The 20,981-nt window shown below is 45.5% G+C and overlaps 1 protein-coding gene across 3 annotated transcripts in view; it reads left to right on the forward strand.

The window, feature by feature from the left end:
- The window catches only part of COL5A1 (collagen type V alpha 1 chain), a 252,466-nt gene that overhangs the window by 127,524 nt on the left and 103,961 nt on the right, over positions 1–20,981 (forward strand). For all 3 annotated transcript variants that reach the window (XM_048822900.2, XM_048822901.2, XM_075120566.1), the window contains exons 10-15: positions 815–856; positions 1,065–1,127; positions 12,706–12,780; positions 15,155–15,247; positions 19,466–19,522; positions 20,035–20,088. In XM_048822900.2, the coding sequence (XP_048678857.1) occupies positions 815–856; positions 1,065–1,127; positions 12,706–12,780; positions 15,155–15,247; positions 19,466–19,522; positions 20,035–20,088 (384 nt within the window). The remainder of the gene's footprint in view (positions 1–814; positions 857–1,064; positions 1,128–12,705; positions 12,781–15,154; positions 15,248–19,465; positions 19,523–20,034; positions 20,089–20,981) is intronic.

A 20,981-nucleotide genomic window follows, 5' to 3' on the forward strand; every position in this document is an offset into this window, starting at 1 on the left:
TTTGACATTTGCTGACTTTTATGGGCTGATTTCATCCTGTAGGAGAATGACTCTGCTGGCTACATATTAGCCGGCGAGAGGTGAAACGGGCTGCTTGGAATATGGACACCTTGCTGGATGACTTTGAACTTGGTCAGCAGCCCAGTGATGGAAGTCTCCCCTCCCCCATTAAAAAACCCCCAACTCCACTGAGTACAACATACCCATGATTTAAAGGAATAGCAAAATATTTAATTTTTTAAACAATGAGATAACATTACCCTGACATGGTGCGCACACAATGATCTTATAAGTTCACTCAGTAAATCACTGCATAAAGTCTGCTAGGGAAAGATATGTAAAGACCCCTGGAAATGCCTTAGAATTTGATTGGAACTAGAGACAGCATTCTGAGCATTGGCTGCAAAACTCACTCTAGCAGAGCTTGGTTTTCTGGCATTCCAGACACAGTGCAAGGCTTTTCATTTGCTTGACCTTGGACTAAGATGAGAGAGGATTCCGCTCTCACCCGGTGTGATTCTGGGATGGTTGTTAGGGGCAAGACTTTTATTTATGCCCAGCCTGGGCTGAACTGGTCGACATTTTGCTTTTCAGTGTACAGGATGTAGTGTGCCAATGGCAATGGACCCAGACTCCGCTGAAACAATGTGGAAGCTGCTCAGCACCAGGGTGCACTAACATCTGTTGGGCTTGTGAGCAGCAAAAGACCGGATGAGCTAAGAACAGACATGACTGCTTGACTTTTGAGCTCCATTGCGGAGGTTGCGTTGGGGATGTGCCATGCTAATCACCAGTCTCTCTTACTGTTTTCTAGGGCATGCTCATCGAAGGGCCATCCGGTCCCGAAGGCCCAGCTGTAAGTCAGTTTTTTTTAATACTTCTCTGGGCTCTATGGCTTCCATCGGCCATACCTGGATATCAGAGCAGTTCACGGTCGATTTTACTCTGCTAAAATAAACAGGCAGTTCCAGTTCTGTTTCTTTCCTTTGTGCATGCACGCTCAAACAAATAACAGCACATTTTCCTTTATGACCTAATGTTTTGTCCTGTCTTTTCCATACTAGGGTCTTCCAGGACCTCCGGGAACTACTGGGCCGGTCGGTCCACTGGGTGACCCCGGCGAGAGAGTAAGTATAATGGATTTATATCCTTTGGCTGTGGCCACAGTTCATTCTTGCTATGTACTGTGGAGCTTTACTGTGACCTGGGGTGTAAAACATAACTGGTCTTAGTGGTGCTTGAAACCAACCACCTCTTGCACTTTAGCCCTTCTGCCTCAAAATGGGGAGAAGTTGTAAGCCTAGCAGAACTCGGCCTGGGGTAAAGGACAGATGTATGAACCTGGAACAAACATCCGGGAAGTGTCCACTCTAGCCTTTGCAAATGTGTCAAAGACCTCAAGTTACTTGGCAACCAATTAACTCAAGATTTTAAAAAAGAAGCTTAGTGTAAAGAAACTCTTTGACATCTCTCCACATCCTTTATTCCTACGTGACAGGTAATTACGCTGTGTCTCAGTAATAGTCGGAGGGCAAGTGTGGCGTGTGTCTGAGAGTTCTTCAGTGGGCAAGTGCAGCCTGTCTGAGATATTAGATGGCGGGCAGTGTTTTCTGCATTATGGCAGGGTCTGCTGGCTCAGAAAGTTTTGCAGTGCTATAAATACAGAATGAAGGTTTCACTGCAGGATTCAGAAGATGCAGGAGCTGGACTGTTGGTGTGAAAAACTTTCATTCAAACACACAGAAGTCTTCTAGCACAGGAAAAGTATAAATTAAGTTCAGACCTGGAGCCTTAATTAAACAATCCACTGGTTAGGAGCAAAAAATATCCACCACTCCTGCAGTGGATGGTGTTTGTCTCACGGGAGCTCCATGGTTTCAGTGGATTTCACTCTGTAGCCTATAACTTGCCCCACAGGAATGTGCGTTTCTTCTTGTGTAATGGTTTTGTTTTCTTTCAAATTACCTCCAATATGAAGATCCTTCTCCTACAATACTGTGTCTTTCCATTAGGAGGAGCTTTTGCCTTACTGACAGACACGAGCAACTGACCTGCTTTCTCTGTCAATGGGATTGTTAGGTGGTTTCCTTTATCATTATTTTATTTTATTTTGTTTAAATTCATTGCTGGGGAAAATACCCTACCCGCCCCCGATACGTCGTATTTGTGTTTTCAAGGCTCCTGGATTTTGGCGTCCAACTTGTGACACCTACAGCCTCATTTTCAGAAAGTGCTGAGCACCCTCAATGCCCGCTGAGATCCAGGATGTCTGCAGGTGGTCAGCACCTCTGAAAATCAGGCCCCCGGTTTCTGATTAGGGCCGCCTGAAATCGAGGCTCCCAAACGGCCACCATGCAAATGTGTTCTCCTCCTCATTTCTGCTTCGTTTTCTTCGCCTCTGAATCACGCAACCCCCGGTAAATGCTATTTTTCTCCCAGTAGGAAGAAATTAAACGGCAGAGAAGTAACATGTGCAGTTGCTGTGCTGAAACAAACTCCTGCTTCTGCATACACCATGCAAGCGGTCGTGTCTGTAGAGTTAATTTAGGCCTGACACCTAGTGGAGGATTTGGAGTACTGCTGCTTGCTTTGGTTTCGCGGAAGGCCTGAAATGGGGTCACTAGAACCTAACTACTGTAGCAGTCAGCCTAAAGCGGCTGGAATTGGAACAGTCCCTCGGCAGGAATCTGATTTCATAGGCCGGAGTAAATAAATCACTGCATTTCCAAGCTGAAAGCTTTTAGGAGGGAAAAAATTAATATCATCAGGAAATGTTTCTTTTGGGTTTTTTTGTTTTTTTTTTCCCATTGAAGAACGGAAGCGATACTTTAATTTTAGATTGTTGGGCTTATAGAGGGACTTTTCCTGAATGGAGCAGAAGAGGAAAAGTAGTAATCTCCTAATACAGTGCATTAAAATCCCGCCTGTTTCTCTTGGTTGGCCTGCATGTGCAGACAAAGGTGTAAAGCTGATGGACTCCATCACCAACCCAGGAAATACTCAGTGTCATGCCCGGAGTCTTTTCAAACCCTTCCTTTAGGGCACAGTTTACTCTTCAAACGCAATAAAATAGTTCAACATAAGTTCCACATATAAGCCTTGTCTTTCCCTCTCACCCATGGTCTTCTGCAGGGGCCCAGGGGCCTTTCCTCCTGCCAAATTCTCTCCTCCCTCAATGGAGCTACGTTTTTTGGCTTTTATAATCACTTGAGCGGTCTCGGCTGGGACATAGCTGATCGGCATGCTGGGCCCAACACCCCTTAGGGTTACCCCGCCCTGCAACAGGCAGACAATGCATTCAGTAAGAATTAGGGAGAGAACCCTTGGCTCTGAACCTTAAAAACCCAGTCTCCTGACACGTGAGCAATAGCAGGGCCTGCATGACCTGCACCGTAATTAAGACTTACCGCCCCAGTACGCTGCAGCCACGGGTGGGTGACAGACGTTGGCTGTGCATGCTTAAGCACGTTTGGCGCCAGGGACAAGCAGGCAGGTTCCGCTTTGTCACCTTACTCGTGCCCCATCGATTTCAGCAGCCCGCATGTGAGTGAGGCAAGCAGAACTTGGCCCCGTGCCAGCACTGGGCATGGCCGTACAACAGAAGTATTTTTAGATTAGTAGAGTGTACTTCTGCAATATTGTTGAGTGTGCTGCTATTTCACAAAGTCACGGGTACTTCTGGGATGGGGGTCGCAGACAGCCACAGCACCGGGTTAGGTGTTTACGGACACCCGGGATCACCGAAGGGAGAGCTTCCCAACAGGAGGTCTGACTCATCCCCTCGCGAGCGAGGAAGAAGGGGGCTGGAGTGCTGCTTGTGCTTTGAGAGAGGGAGCCATAGTTAAGTCAGGGGCTGAGGACAGGGAGGTAGCCAGGGAGGGACAGGGGGATTGTCTCTTTTTGAACCAATATGAAGCTACAGACATTGGGCTTGGATGAAGATTTGGCCCAATCTGAATCTCTTGGCCCGTCTCCAGTCCAAACCTGGCTTCAGTCACCACTGTTCTCACCTTAGTCAAGTATGGCCGTTTCTCCATGCTCACTTCCTACTCCTACACAGCAGTGCCCAGCTGGTGGTCTCCACTCAGTGGAGACTTGAGGGTGAACCAGCATGGAGAGCTGCGTCTCACTGACAAACGTTAGAGTTCAGGGAAGGCAGAGCTGGGCCCCATCTAGATGTCTTTCCTGAGGTGCATTGGCAGCGTAGTGTGCAGGACCCTCCCCAGAGCTGCGCAGAGTGCATTCCAGGTCAGGAGAGAGGTAGATTGGCACCGCACTCCTGGGGAAGATGGCCATTGGCTCAGCAGAGTGCTATTATGGGCAAACTCGATGAGTGCCAAAAGTTCACCCAAAAATAAAAACAGCACTAACAACAGGCTCTGCCTGTAGCTCGTTGTTGTGGTCAAAGTCATGGCAAGGATCCTTTTCAACCTCAAAGAGCAAAAAAAAAAAAAAAATCTTGGAATGGGCCAAGAAACAAAAGGAAAAGAGTCTAGTTAGTGCTCTGTTTTCCCCGAGTCTGTTCTGTAACTCTAAAGGAGAGATGAATGGCAGTGACAATACACCATGGAAGAGCTGCAAGAATATCTGATGCCTCTGTTCCCCCCAGCACTGTTATCCAGTGAATAGCAAATACCAACATGAGGACAGGAACGGTTAGCAGAAGACATTCCCTCAGTCTCCTCGTTAGGATCTTGAACACATTTTTCTGGCAGGTCATTCAGTCTGATTTCTAAAGCGGGCACTGGTGCAGAACAGCTTCTGTTGACTTAGCAGAGCTGCGTAACTGAGTCCCCTTCCCTGCAAGGACATATTGTGCAGTCACTTCCACCTGGGAAGGAGGGGAGAGGGGGAAGACCCATCCCCATAGGCCCTGGCCATCTGCTTTTGCAGTGCTCTATATGAGCACTTGCCTCTGGGCAAAAAAAGTTGGCATCTGGCTTCAGTATGTATTCTTAATGGCTGGCTGTGGAGTTACACCCGGGGTGTAAATGGGATTAGAATCAGGCTTAATATCTGGGTGGTCTAAAGGGCCGCAGACAAAACACTCAAGTGCAAAGTTGTATATCCATTGCACGCTAAGGCTACAAAACAAATAGGAGCCAGCTCGCCATCATAGCCAAACCTGTTCCCCACCTCCCTGTGGTATTTGTGTCTCTACCAGCGTCAGATGTTGGCCATACGTTTGCCTGCCGGCTTCCCCCATCTCACGAGCACAGCTGGCTGCTTCATTCCTTGAGACTGCTTCAGCACAGGTGCACGTACCTTGTTAGCTGTCTTCACGCCAAGCCATGGGCTGTTCAATTCTAGCTGGACAAGCCAAGAAAGGTTGCAGACCGAGCTAAGACAAAAAGATCCGGCCAGATAAAACCAAGGGAAGGGGAATAGGTTTCCTTTAGTGTCTTTCCTTAGGCTTTGTGCTAGTTAATAGATTCCAACACTTAAGTTCCTTCTGAGGTTTTGGTTATTAGGGCTCTGGTTCTTGAAGTTTGTTGTTTGTTTAATGCCTCAAAATTTGAAAAACCGGATTAAACTGTATATATGTGACGGGTGAAATTCACTTGTTTGCAGAGAGCCAGCACAAAGTCTGTACATCACCTAAGTCTCACTTAAACCCTATTTTAAAGGCTTAAGTAGTACATGAGCTTTGTCCTGGCTCCTTTGCTCAGTAGTGAACTTCGCCCTAGGAGCTCAGACCAGTGCAAAACATGGCCAACTGTTCTTTCATCCAAATCCTTTCCCTTTAATGACTACTTCTTGCCTGGCTCCAGGCACCAGAACGCCAGCTGGAAATGACTACACACATGTTTACAAACGAGAACACAAGAAGAAATATATCAAGATATGAGGAACAGGAAGATATGGCTAATTTTTTTTCACTGGCATGACTCTTCTTGGATTTGATCTCATGCATGGATACAGAGCAAAGCCTGAGCCAGACATTTCCTTTGTTTGCACGCTTTTATAGGGAACTCCCATGAGCCTTCTCTTAGGCCTACGTTGCAATTCTGTCCTCAGGCACAGTGTTCAAAATCCCTCCTCGGATATGCTTGATCCTCCAGTTTCCTTACTGCAAGCTCTTGGGATCAATCAGAAGAAACAATCTCGTGTGTCCCCCTGATGTACCCTGTGATGATGTGGCTCTTCTCCAAAGTTGGGTGACTTCCACATTCCCTCTCCAGTGAGTGCCCTCCAAACGCTCTCTTCTCCATGGCTTCTTCCTGTAGCATGTGATTGAGGGGAGTTTTTAAATGCAAGATGGTTGCCTGGCTGCCTTCCATTGAGACAGACTCTGAGCTTGAAGGCACCAGCATAACAGAGATTGCATTCTCAGGTTTCCTGCCAACTGGGAAATGCAGTAACCACCAGGCTGCAGATCTTCAGTATCAACTTCACAGCCTCCCGATCTGCACATGCAAAATTCAGCCATGGAGAGCTGAATGGAAGGGTCTCTGCTGTGGTTTTGAGATGGATTTAAATGGATTATTGGGTATCAGGGCATTCTAGTGGTGATGACACTAATTTGGACACTTTTTTGAAAATTAAGGCTGTTTATCACAGACTCTCAGGGGATCTGGCTGGTATTTCCTGGACACTGCACTCCCCTAACCTCCCCCGTTAAGGCTCCCCCTCACTTAAACTCCTGGTGTATTATTTTTTTGATGGAACAATAATAGTGGTTCTCGTAGTTGTGACATGATTGAGAATGAAAGGGCTGGCTGTGCCACATCGATCCACGCCTTGGAATGCACAGAATGTCGATATACAGCCACTCATCTCAACCCTAATGCATGGCCTCCTCCAGGAACTTGCCTGAGAGTTGTTAAGTTAACCCTTTAGATACGTTGGTCACAATTCATCCCTGAGCCAGTGCGCAGAGCCCAGCATGGTGACTGAGATTGTGGGAGGGGGAACAATCCTGGGGCTGACAGGGGCCTTTTGCTGGATAAGGTCAGAACAGCCCTCTCACGTCAAAGTGCCCATGTCCCCTGCAGCTTGCAGCAGTCAAGGAATAATCAGGGCATCGAACTGTTTTGCCAGTCCCATCTGGTCCCCATTCACCGCTGGCTTGCCCTGAAATTCCCCTGGCAGGGAAGGAATTCTGCCCCTGGAGCATTTCCCCAAGCAAGGGAGCTGTGCAGCTGCAGGGCAGCCATGAATTGTGCCTTGCTTTTCATCTATAGCTACTTCTTTAATCACCTCTCCATGTATGGTGACCTCCTCTACTCCTAAGAATTCATTTGTATTACAGGCTGGAAGGTGGGCTGGGTGGCCCTTATTTCTGCTGTTCTTCCGTATAATTGCCAGCATACTCTCCAGCGTGCCTTTGAATGGCCATGCCAAGCCGGCAGGCAGCAGGCATGACGTCCCTGACCCTTTTCACTGCACACCCCGGAGTGGAAGGCGGCATCTGCATTCAGGAGCAGACCACACATTCCACTTGTTTATAAATATTCTGTGCAGAACAAAATGTAACCGAACAGTATGCAACATATTGGGCATAGAAAAATGATGAATTAATAGAGCCAGGCAACTTGAATCCTTTCCACAAGTTAGACCAGATCGTCTTTAATTCGTCTATTATTAGCATTATTATTGTTGTATACAACTGATGTGTGGAACTTTACGGACGTAGCGTAAGACACATGTGGAAACAAAAAAGATTTTTGAAACCGGCCAAGTACATCAAACGAATGCGCCAATGATACTCAGCTATATCAACATAAGTCAACCGTGCTGTTTAGTATATTGGTATAACTTTATTCACCAGTCTGGTCTGCTCATTCAGCACTGCCTTGCCTGCCTGTGACGAGGTCTATCAGGCTTTCTCTTCCCTCTGCTGGAGGCATCTATGGCCTGACGCTCCCCATCCGAGGAAAATCTGTGCAGACCAGGTGACAAACAAGACAGTCCTCCAGAGGCCTAGAAGGACCAGGAGGAAAAATGACCAGTCATCAACCAGCAGGCCAGTTAAGAAGACTTGCCTGCTTTTATTTAGAGAAAGAGCTGGGTGGGACTGGGACAGGGGAATGGTTCCTTGAGGCTCAACCAGAATTGGGCCCTGGTCAGGGCTTTACCTTCAGTGCTGCAACAAAGTGTTTGCATTTGAAGGGGTTTTTTTTCTCTTCGTTTAAGACTTGCTGTTTTGTTACTTGAGTGTGTAGAGACTGGCACCAAGCTTACGGCACAGACTGCCCTGCTCCAAGCTGGAGGCCAAACCTTGTAGACTAAAGGGGGTGGCAGGGGCGGGGAGGGAGTGAAATGGCTGCAGTACCACACATGGCTCTGCAGGAAGTGCTACAGAGCAGCTCCACCAGTCACACTGCCCCAAACCATGGGGAGTTCCAGCTGTGGGAGGGAGCCGTGGAACAACCAGTGAGGAGATCCCCTTAAGGAAGGATTTAAGGAAAAGAGGCACTTGGGAGGTGGCTTCATGTATATCCCAATGTTCCCAAGAAACTCTGAACTGGAATGAGCTGATGGAGAAAGGAAGCTCCTTTGGACAATGTGACTTTAGCCAATGGAGCAAGGAAGGGCTCTTCCACATATCCAAGGTATAAATTCACCTGTCATCAGGAAGACCTGGTGTTCTTACCACCACTGGGACATTGCACCAGTCTGCCTTGGACTCTGCACAAGGAATAACAGCCGTCTCTTGGCACCCACGAGGTTAGACGTGTTCAGAAGCTTTGTTCAGGCTGATAGACAGTCCTTCCCCTGATTTTATGCCGGGCATTGATCACGCCTCTCTCTGCAGATTCCTTTGTTTCTCAGAACATGTGTGTTTCCCGAGTGCTCGGCCCTAGGGTGCGAACAGTTTCTTTCTGTCATTGTGTCTTTACAAGTGGATGATTAAAGAATGACGCGCCGCGTGAATGAATGTAGCCAAACGGCAGGGGGATGGCAGCGATTTATTGAGTGTCACAAGCCATCTGAACTGAATTCCAAAGGATTCACGAAGAGAATACAAACACCAACTCCAGAAAACATCCTTCCCGCCATTCGGCAGAGAAACGTATCATGATCCCTGCCTCAGGAGAGCGCCATGGATTTCTCCAGATCACTCTGCTCCTTGTGAGGCAAATACACAGCCATATTCTTTTGTCTTTCGCCTTTGGGAACATGTTAATTAGTCTGATAACACCCTGGATGCTTCTACCCTTTTACACACTGTGCCATGCAGTGCAGAACGAAATAGAATAATAGGCCAGATCCATTGCGAGGGTATTTCCCCAACTTCCATTGAAGTAGGTGGAGCTACACTGATTTACATCAGTTGAGGGTCTGGCCCTGAGACTGTGCACCTATGCACCTCTTTTAGGGCACCATTGAGGCCAATGCTAAAACTTCCCTTGGCTTCGCAGGCACGGCACCTGGCTCTCAGACCTTTGCTATGGTTCTGAAATGCTTGTCGGAAGGTCTTGGAGGCCCTTTTCCTTCTGGGTTTCAGGTGGAACCTGGTTCAGAGGTGCTGAAATACCAGGAGAACGGTTTTTCTCACAGCCATTTGGGCCAGCAATGGACGTGTCAGAAATCTAATCCTTTAAGAGATTTCTGGCCCAAATTTGGAGGCCCGAAACATTGGGCTAGAAAGCTGATCAGCGTCCATATTGCCTTAGCATTTGCAAGCATTTGCAAACCGTGTGACGCTTGGCAGCACTCCTTAGCTATTGTGTATCAGCAGAGCAGCATTGACTTCGTTGGAACCACCCAATTTGCACTGGCGTGCAACAGGTTTCTTTGAAAGTTACTCAAAGGCCTTTGGAAAAGTGACCTGAATTTAAATTTGAGGTATTTTGAAAATACCCCCAGACAAACATGCTTGTGTAAAAACATTTTATCTACACTCGTTTGACAGAATACACGAAGATAGATAAACAAACCCAGAGATGATCAATCATACATCAGGACCGTGCGGACGAGGCGGGGAGAAAGAGTTATTATATAAGACAAGTTTGGCCTAAATTATTTATTGTGCTTTTAATCCAACAGATGGGACTGCTCTGTTTACCTATCAACTCCTCATCATCTGAGTCAGGGACTGTTGTGTCGAAGTGGCTAAGTAAACAAAGTGGAAGTAACATCATGAGCTAGTCTTGAAAAATGGACAGGTGGATTAGATATGCAGCCTGCCTCCAGCAACAGAGGGGACTACTTGTGTTTTCTGCTGATAAATCACTGGCTGGAGTGGCCGTTTACTGCAGGTTTTCAAGCTGTGTTATTATTCTGGGTCAGTTGGAGGGTGACGCAAACCCTGGATTCTTCATCTGTAATGTTATCCAGTGCCTCTAATTATGGGGTGCCGTGTATATAAATAGTCTAGCTGGTGTGTGTGTAGTTCAGGGTAGGGTTGGGCAATGTTGTTTTCCCTAATTGTGGACTCACTAATCATGGGCTTGAAAATTCGACTGGCATGGTATTGGGTGCCCTTTTAAGAACAAGAAAGAGAAAGGGAGAGGGAGAGAGAAAGAGAGCGAGGGAGCATGGGAGGTGAGAGGGGGAAAAAATCCAAGGAAACAAGAGTGAACAGAGTTTAAAAAAAAAAAAAAACGCCACACACAATGCAGAGAGAATGTGAAAAGGGAGGGTGGGAGGAGAAGCATATTCGAATATAAAAATAGATAAAAGTGCATAGACCATGAAAGGAGGCAGGGTAGCCTGGTGCTTAAAACACAGAACTAAGATCAGGACACCTGGGTTCAGTTCCCAGTTCTGCCACAGACTCACTGAGTGACCCTGGGCAAATCACTTAGGATCTATTTTTCAAAGCACCTAACTGACTTAGGAGCCTCAGGGTATGTCTACCCTGCGATAAACAAAACCCAGGGCACTGAGACCGAGAGCTCAGGTCAGCTGACTTGGACACATGGAGCTCAGGAGGCGGGGCTATAAAATAGCAGTGTAGATGTTTGGGTGTGGGCTGAAGCCTGGGCCCTGAGACTCTTGCTCCTCAAATGTCTACACTGATGTTTTATAACCCCGCAGCCTGCGTCTCACGAACCCGAGTCCGCTAACTTAGACCTGCCACAGTCATGCCGTGGGCCTTTCATTGCCACGTAGACATACCCTAAATCTTGTTTTCAAAAGTGACTTAGGTCAGGTAGGAGCCTAAGTCTGATTGAAAGTCAATGGGAGGTAGGTGCCTAAATACCTTTAAAAATCTGGCCCTGCGCCACTTTCAAAACTTGAAAATTTTACTCTTCGTTTCTCAGGGCCTCTCTCTCTCCCCCAGCCATCACCACCCTCCCTTTGTCTTGTCTGTTTACATTGTAAGCTCTTTATAGCAGAGACCATCTCTTATGGCGTGTATTCACAGCACCTGAATTCTAGGCACTTCAGTAACAAGAAAGGCGACTCATTTGTGCCAGGGTGGTGATGTCATCGTTTTGGTGTGTGCCTGGAGTGAGGGTGACTGTGTTTGCAGATTCGAAAATTAGAATGAGCAAGACTCCAGTCTGTGTTTCTTGTCTATCCATTCAGCACCTCCTGAGGGGAAGAGCCTAGACAAACAATATCATCCATGACATGCAAAATCAGGCAAATACAAAAAAAAAAACCCCAAAACCCCAAAACCCCAACTTTTTGCACATACTCAGAGAGTCAGTATTTTTAAGGGTTCAGAATGGCTGGTGCAGTGCACCTATCCTGCTCCAGAGAACTTCCCAAGGGGAATTTATGCAGCTTTCATTGAAGAAGAGGGGAAAAGTAAAATGATTATGGGATCTTATTAAGTAACTGCAGGAAGATGGTGGATTACACCGGAGACTAGAAATGTTCCTCAGTTAGAGCCCAATCCTGCCATTGTTGAAATGAATGGCAAGACTCCTATTGACTTCATAGGATGGGATCAAGTCTACAACGCCCACAGCTTTGCATGCTAATGTGAAAATTGGAATTATGCGTGCACCTTGCGTAGTTAGATGTCGCCCTCATTTGCATGCTGTATTGCTCAATGTCTGTGTAAATTTGGACTTTTTTGCAGGCACAGAATTGTGAGTGCAAATAATCTGGAGGCTGTTTTAGGGAAGTTGAATCTATGTTGTTCTTTAGAGTTTCATCTGTAGAACATTTAATGTGTAGGTTGCTCCTACAGAGTGAGATCAAGATACTCGACTGATGGATCAGTGGAGCTTTGCTAATTTGCACCAGCTGATTGTTTGGCCCAAGGCAGATGGAAATATTTTTCTAGGAACAAAAAGACCACCAAAAAACAATGAAAGGAAAGAAATGAACCAGGCAATTAAACATGTGGAAGAATAAATACATTTCAATGCATCTCTGCTTCACTGCTCTGAGTTATATTTTAAACAAGGTTTTATATACAGTTTTAATAGGGCTTAATATACTCAACTAAACATTGATATCATTGATCTGGAACATTGCAAGGGCTTTTATTGGGCATCTGAAAATTGCTCATGGCAGACTTGAAACTATGGAGGGAAGGGAGCAGGGGGATGGAATTACTAAGGAATACCATATGTGTTTAAGCAACAAATACAGGCCACTGTAAACATCTCTGTGCTGCCAGCCTTACCATTGATCTGGATACCATCAAAATGTATAGTATATCTGAGTATACTTGGCTTTGCCAAGGCTAACGAGAAGCAAAGGCCCTTCCAGGTACAGCAAACTATGGGGAAGAATGAATTAAATAACATATACACACAAGCTCTAGTGATTTCTCTTTATTTCTTCCCTTCGTAGGGACCTCCTGGCCGGCCAGGTCTTCCAGGAGCAGATGGGTTACCCGGACCACCAGGGACAATGCTCATGCTGCCTGTAAGTACAATTGTAACAAAAGGGCATGGTTAATAGAGAAGACTGGGGGTCAGGAGTCCTGCACTTTGCTACTGACACCCTATCTGTCCTTGGGACAGTTACTTCACCTCATTGTGACTCTCTTTCCCCTTTTGTGGAATAGAGACACAACACACAACCTGTGGAACTCATTGGCAGGGCATGTTGTGAAGGCCAAAACTATAACTGGATTCAAAAAAGAATTTGCTAAGTTCATGGAAGGTAGGTCCAACAGTGGCTATTAGCCAAGATGGTCAGGGATGCAACCCCATACTCTGCGAGTCCCTAAACCTCTGACTGCCAGATGCTGGGTCTGGACAACAGGGGATGGATCACTTGATAGTTGCCTTGTTCTGTTCATTTCCTTAGAAGCATCTGGCCACTGTTGGAAGACAGGAGATGGGGCTAGATGGACCATTGGTCTGACCCAGTGTGGCCGCTCTTATGTAAATTATTACCCATTTTTTGTAAAATGCTGGGACCTCTTCACATGGGAAAAGAAATGGGTACGTAGGCTAACGTTTTCAAAATTGACCCATGATTTCAAATGCCTCAATTCTGCTGGACCCAACTTGAGACACCTCAGGTGGGCTCAATTTTCAGAAAGTGCTGAACACCCGTCTGAAATCTGTGAAAGTGCTGAAATTCAGGGCCATTTAAAGGGGTCTCAAATTGGACATCCAACACTGTAGGCGACTAAATGAGCTAGTCACTTTTGAAGATTGTGGCACTATTCTTTCTGGATGCCAGTCGAGCCAGCATTGAGTCAGCCCTCTTGGTCCTGGGACACCAAAGGAATGATGATGAGTATATTTTGTCTCTGCTTTGATGTGACAGAACCCAAAGGAGCCTAGCGGCTGGAAAATAAGCAGTTGCGTACTAAGAGGAGAGTCTTAAATAAAAACCACTGTGCACTTGTAGGGGTTCCAAATAGCAGGGTAATGCATGTGTAGGTTACTGGCAGAGAGCCTAGTGCTGCTAAGGCCAACTGCACAACATTGTTTCAATGCTTAGCCGGCCATTACAATACCTCTTCTGGCCCATAAAGTAACCAACCCCTGGGTCTGTAAATTGTGGGCTTCGGTTCAGTTGGCCAAGTTCATGTTGGAACTTGGTTTCATTGCTTCTTGCTATGCAACAGGACGCCGAGGTGAAACCCAGGTGAAGCAGCGTTACCAACTAGGACCTACAGTCTGCAGTTTCCCTCTTGGAATGCTCTTAAGACATTGATAATTAGGCCAGTAACAGGGTATTGCTACAGGAACATAGGTTCAGAGATGTCAAAGGTGGGAAGAACCTCACTCCTCCTGAAGTTGAGGAAAATAATCTCCCAACGGAGGGCATGGCCAATAATCAACAGCTTACATCTTCGAGTGCTTTCCATGCCAAAGGATCCCAAAACACTTTCTAAACTGTGGGCTGAATTCTACTCCTTGAAGCATACCTCCGCACTGGATAAAATCTGGGACACTGTCTTTCTCCCTGCCGTAAAATAGATTAAAAAACCATGCATCCTCCCCCCCTCAATGTAGCCAAGTTTTTAACTTGTGTTTGGAAAGCTCTCTGAGATCCCTCAGAGGGAACACACCACGCAAAGCTGCAGAGCACAGCGAATGCGTCTAGGAATGGGCTTTTCTGCCTGCATATTGCTGGCCCGGTGTTGTTGTTATCTCCCCGTAGTCCGCTGCAGATTGGACTAATCCAAGCTCAAATGTTTACCTGTTTGGACGGTATCCTATTTTCCAAGCAAACTTCAGGTGTCCTGGCATGGGGAGCTAGTATCTCAGGAATAGCTTTTAAAACACACAAGCCCAAACCTATAGCCCTTGTGCTACAAATGTAGGCTATGTACTCTAGTAAACTGGAGACTAACGCCAAGTGATTTGTTCTCATCCTCATGCAATCACATCTGCAGGGTTTTCCTGGCCAAGAGCAGCTGGGAGGAGAACATCAGACCTATGAATGTTCTGGCTTTAAAGGTTCGAGCTGATGATGAGTCCTTAAGGTTTTAAAGCATATATCGTGATCTCATGCATTTTATCCTTGGATTGTTTTGAGCTTCAGTGATTTAATTTGCAGGTGTTTACCTGGGAAGAATGTGGCTTGTGCCATACATAAGTAAGATCACCTGTCTGGTTTTCCCATCAGAAGCGAATGTCACAGGGCTTTGAGAGAAGGTGCTAAACGCGTGTGGCAGTTAGTAAGTTTGTTAGAGACCAGTAGGGCAGTGACTGAGCTGAGCTTGCCAATCCAGCGAGGCTGAATAGAAATGCTATAGGAAGTCAGGCTAGGGGGAGAGGGAATAGATAGCAGCATAGTCACATACATCTGCACATCTGCATCTTCTTTCTTGCAGTTCCGCTTTAGTGGGGGAGGAGATGGTGGCTCAAAAGGACCTCTCGTTTCAGCACAGGAATCCCAAGCTCAAGCCATACTACAACAAGCCAGGGTAAGTGGGGACATCTCTTTTCTCTAGTGCCGTTGGAAGAAATTTACCCAGGTGATGTGTCTTGACTTTGGCCGTGATTTAGTACCTGGCATGGTAATGTGACCCCTTTGCATACTTTGGCCTATCGATAACAGCTAGAGATGGGCCAATCCAAAACTATGGTTTAAAATTCCCCCACACCTTTTGGACCAAATCCTCTGCTGATGTAAATAGGCATAGGCCTGTGGGCTTCAGTGGAGTTTTGCTATTTACAAAACTTGGTTCTTTGTGCTCAAAATCCGCAGCAAAAGTTTTGTATGTTTTTGTTTTTTGGGTAAATCACTCTCAATAAATAAATGAATGTCACAGATGTAAGTTGTTTCTCAGTTCCATGAATCTCAGCCCACAGATCACACTTTCTGTTAATGTATTCATTGGAAAGTGTGCCATGAGTATCCTTGCAAATATGTTTTTTATATATATTTAATCCTGTGGAATGACTGTAAAAACTTCCCTATCCGGGTTTGTTATTCGAGCTGTGTTGGTTACCTGTGATTGGTCACACATGTCCCGCAGTATTATATCTGCTCCCTGATTGGATGAACACACAGGCCCTTAAGGCCCAAATGTTCACACGTTCAGTGCCTACTTAGTGCCAGCGTTCAGGCTAGTTCAAAAACTTTTAGTTAAAACTTGTTTCGATGGGAAATGGGCTTTGTGACTAAATTAATTTTTTTTTGTGGATAGTGTCTGCTTTTCTGTGAAACTTTTGATTATTTTTTTCTTTTTGACAGAAAACCAAAAACTGGAAATGGACATTTTTTTCCCCTCTCCCCAGGGAATATTGCAACTGTTCTTTGAAAAACCATAAACTCCCCAACTGATGTTTTTTTCACTCAGTTTTTAGCCAAACTTTTTCAGTTATCAGTTGGTGAAAATAGGGGGAAGGGGGAAACAAACACACCAGTTTTGGGTTTATGGTTTTTAGATGGAAAGTTAAAAGTTTCCACAAGAGGGGAAAAAATTTAGCTGTACCCTGCGTACAGACCCTGTCATTTGAACTGGGATCATTAATAAGAAAATTGAGATCGAAGCCTTCTGTGATGAAGGCTGAAAGGGTTTTGGGGAGGCTGAGAGAGGAAAGGGACTCCTGAGATGGGTAGATTTTTCTTCTCTTGTTTTGGGGTAATTACATTATTAAAGTGATATATTCCTCTGAAATTTGATTCTTGGTAAAGAGGCCAAATGTTGTCCCAGCTGGCAGTATTTCAGAGCAGCTCCTTTTTATTGGGCTGTGGTACAAAAAATAAAAGTTATAAATAATCTAACATACTTATTTCATTACAAGTGCAGGCACAGGTAGATTTTGATTACTGGAGCACGGACATAATTAGCAGTCTTTTAAAGTATTGAATTACTGCAATGGAACAAATTGTCCAAGCGGTGTTATAAAGTGTGGACAGTCCCATTACCTGCTGTGAACATTATTGACTGGGTGCTGGCTATATGGCTTTTTAATTACTGGGTTTAAAAACCATCAAAATTGAATTGCTGTTCTATTTATGGGATTGTTAAATAGCAAAAAATCTGTAAATTGAACTGTCAGGATAGGCCCGTTACTCAATGGGGGGAGGGGGGGGAATAATATCAGAAAATGTGGAAATGGCAGAGGTGCTTAATTACTTCTTTGTTTCGGTTTTTACCAAGAAGGTTGGTGGCGATTGGACGTCTAACATAGTGAAAGCCAGTGAAAATGAGGTAGGATCAGAAGAGGCTAAAATAGGGAAAGAACAAGTTAAAAATTACTTGGACAAATTAGATGTCTTCAAGTCACCAGGGCCTGATGAAATGCATCCAAGAATACTGAAGGAGCTGTCTGAGGAGATATCTGAGCCATTAGCGATTATCTTTGAAAAGTCATGGAAGACGGGAGAGAGTCCAGAAGACTGGAAAAGGGCAAATATAGTGCCAATCTATAAAAAGGGAAATAAGGACAACCCGGGGAATTACAGACCAGTCAGCTTAACTTCTGTACCCAGAAAGATAATGGAGCAAATAATTAAGCAATCAGTTTGCAATCATCTATAAGATAATAAGGTGATAAGTAACAGGCAGCATGGATTTTTCAAAAACAAATCGTGTCAAACCAGCCTGATAGCTTTCTTTAACAGGGTAACAAGCCTTGTGGATGGGGGGAAGTGGTAGATGTGGTATATCTTGACTTTAGCAAAGCTTTTAATACTGTCTCGCATGACCTTCTCATAAACAAACTAGGGAAATACAACCTAAATTAAGCTATTATAAGGTGGGTGCAAAACTGGTTGGAAAACTGTTCCCAGAGAGTAGTTATCAGTGGTTCAAAGTCATGCTGAAGGGCATAACAAGTGGGGTCCCGGAGGGATTAGTTCTGGGACTGGTTCTATTCAATATCTTCATCAATGTTTAGATAATGGCATATAGAGTACACTTACAAAGGTTGCGGATGATACCAAGCTGGGAGGGATTGCAAGTGCTTTGGAGCATAGGATAAAAATTCAAAATGATCTGGAGAAATGGTCTGAAGTAAATAGGATAAAATTCAAAGGATAAATGCAAAGTACTCCGTTCAGGAAGGAACAATCAGTTGCACACATACAAAGTGACTGCCTAGGAAGGAGTGCTGCGGAAAGGGATCTGGGGGTCATAGTGGATCGCAAGCTAAATATGAGTCAACAGTGTAACGCTGTTGCAAAAAAAGTGAACATCATTCTGGGATCTATTAGCAGGAGTGTTGTAAGCAAGACATAAAAAAGAATTCTTCTGCTCTACTCCATGCTGATTAGGCCTCAACTGGAGTATTGTGTCCAGTTCTGGGTGCCACATTTCAGGAAGGATGTGGACAAATTGGAGAGAGTCCGGAAAAGAGCAACAAAAATGATAAAATGTCTAGAAAACATGACCTATGAGGGAAGATTGAAAAAATGGGGTTTGTTTAGTCTGGAGAAGAGAAGACTGAGCGGGGACGTGATAGCAGTTTTCAAGTCCATAAAAGGTTATTAACAAGGAGGAGGGAGAAAAATTGTTCTTCTTAACCTCTGAGGATAGGACATGAAGCAATAGGTTTCAATTGCGGCAAGGGAGGTTTAGGCTGGACATTGGGAAAAACTTCCTAACTGTCAGGGTGGTTAATCACTGGAATAAAATTGCCTAGCGAGGTTGTGGAATCTTCATCATTGGAGATTTTTAAGACCAGGTTAGACAAACACCTGTCGGGGATGGTCTAGATAATACTTAGTCCTGCCATGAGTGCAGGGGACTGGACTAGATGACCTCTCAAAGTCCCTTCCAGGCCTATGATCCGATGATATGGATAACGAAAGTATGGGAAGAATACTCCTGTAGTCTAGGCATATATAGATTGACAGTGTGCCTTCAACACCTCTGTAGAGAGAGCCTTATTAATCTTTCTCTTGGCTATACACCAGCGTGAGTGAGAGGAGGCTCAGACCTATAGAGCCAGATCCTCAGACAATGTAAATCAACACAGCTCCGCGGATGTCAAACCTCAGCTAAGGAACAGGCCGTTAGTGTTCATGTGTGTATGTTGTTACAAATTATTTCTTAACAATGTGTACATTTATCTATCAAGACAGGTTATAGTTTCTACATAAGAGACAGTCTTCCCTACATAATTAAGCTACATTCCCTGTACTACATGTGGCAGTTTCCACAGTATGCATCCGATGAAGTGAGCTGTAGCTCACGAAAGCTCATGCTCAAATAAATTGGTTAGTCTCTAAGGTGCCACAAGTCCTCCTTTTCTTTTTACATATAACAGAGTAAACATACATTGTCTCCAAAAATAGTTATACACATATGCTGGAAACAAAGTACGTTCCATTCAATAGGATCATGTAGGGGAGAGTTAACACTCCATATCTGTACTAGGCTGTCTGGGGCACCTTCATTCCTGGTGTAACTGCATGGAAGTCAAGGAAGTTCTATCAGCGATGTATTTGGGCCTCTTTGCCTGCATTGGACACATGGTTTGTTTTATGCACACTGGGCCAAAGCCCATTGGCTTTAATGATGTTGCACCAGCATCTGCTACTAGTGTTTTTGGTCCACTGTGCAAGATTTCTGGTCCCAGTGGCGTAGAGCCTTTGCTGGTGACAGCACAAGGTGTGGGTCATGCTGGCTTTGGTTGTGTCTGGCAGTAGGATGTAGAAGAAACTGGATGATTTTCTCTTTCTGTTGCAGTTGGCGTTGAGAGGCCCTGCTGGCCCTATGGGTCTTACTGGAAGACCAGGCCCTGTGGTAAGTAAGTAGCCAAACACTGAGGACAAGAAGGCAAAGCTGACACCAGAGCATTGCCTTGGAATTGGATCTCTGATATTATTGGTGCCCTGATTGTCAGAGAGCCTTCATTTTGCTGACACACACATTTGCGCATCTGCTCTCTGGCCTCTGCTCACTGTCCCATGCCCCTGTGTCGGGATTTGGATGTGCACACCGCTTTGGGGCAAACAATCTTGTCACAGCTTCCCTGTGCTCCCCCACGTCAAGCAACGTCCCTGTCATCGTCTATGAATGAAGCCTTGTGGCAAACAGAGACATTACCCCCGAACATGGCCACACACTCCTGGAAAAGTGCTTGTTTCAGCACACAGGCCCTAATTGCTGGAGCAGCTATTATTCTACTCCTGTTGCATTTGGTGCTGTGGGTTCCCAGCCAACTCTCGTGGTCCCGGGGGTTAATGCATCCTTCTTAACATCGTTCGAGTCTTGACCATGGCAAAGCCTAACCTAACTGTATTGTGCATCCATAGGGACCCCCAGGCAGTGGAGGACTAAAAGGTGAATCAGGAGACATGGGGCCTCAGGTGCGTATGAGAAAATCACAGTAATTTTCAAAAGGGGGTGGAGGTGGGATCTTGTCTAAAGCTACTAAGCCTGTAACCAGGGCTTTTATAGTGGCCCATCTGGAGGAAGAACTCAGGCTTTCTAAAGGGTGAATAAGATTGGACAGACATGAAAATATGTTCTGCACCTACATGAGCATTTGAGTATCCAAATACAGAGCTCAGAGATCCTGAGACAGTGGAATATTCCACATTGCCAGCCTTCTGAAGAGCAGGCCAGTACTGATGATCCAGGACATCAAATCCTGAAAGCCCTTACTTCCTTCTTAATCTTTTCCCAGGCAAACCTACAGTTCAGTATATGGAGAATTTTGCTCCCCATTTAAGTCCTGTAAGATTCTGGGATGGGCTGACCAGGCTCAGTGGTGTGGGTGGAGAATCATGCCCTTGGCATGCCACGCTGCTCCACCCAGGAAAAGGGAGGAAAATAGTGCTCTTGTCTATTCTGGCTACTAGCACCTCTGAACGTGTATCAGCCTAAACCTCATGATTTTATCTTCATCTCGAACAGCACTTCCACTGGAAACAGTCTATCCACACAGCCTGGGCAAACACTGAATACAAGGTGCAACAGGATTCTTGGAGGTCCCACTTTCATAACGCAGGCAATAGTTCCAGTATAGAAATCCTGAAGGCCCCTAGTTAGTTTGTAGCTCACACTCAGGCAAAACTCCCATTCTCTACAGTGCGAAGCCTGAGTAAGGACTGAAGGATTTGCCTCCAGAACATGGAGTCACCGACAAGTGGGGAACGGGTCACATGATTAAGATATCCCTTTGGGGATACACCAATCAGTCCTCATGACACAGTGGGAGTTTCCTGTCCTCATCCCCTGCACAATGGACCTTTCCTGT

The sequence above is a fragment of the Caretta caretta genome, chromosome 16 (genome assembly GCF_965140235.1).
Source record: "Caretta caretta isolate rCarCar2 chromosome 16, rCarCar1.hap1, whole genome shotgun sequence".
NCBI lineage: Eukaryota > Metazoa > Chordata > Testudines > Cheloniidae > Caretta > Caretta caretta.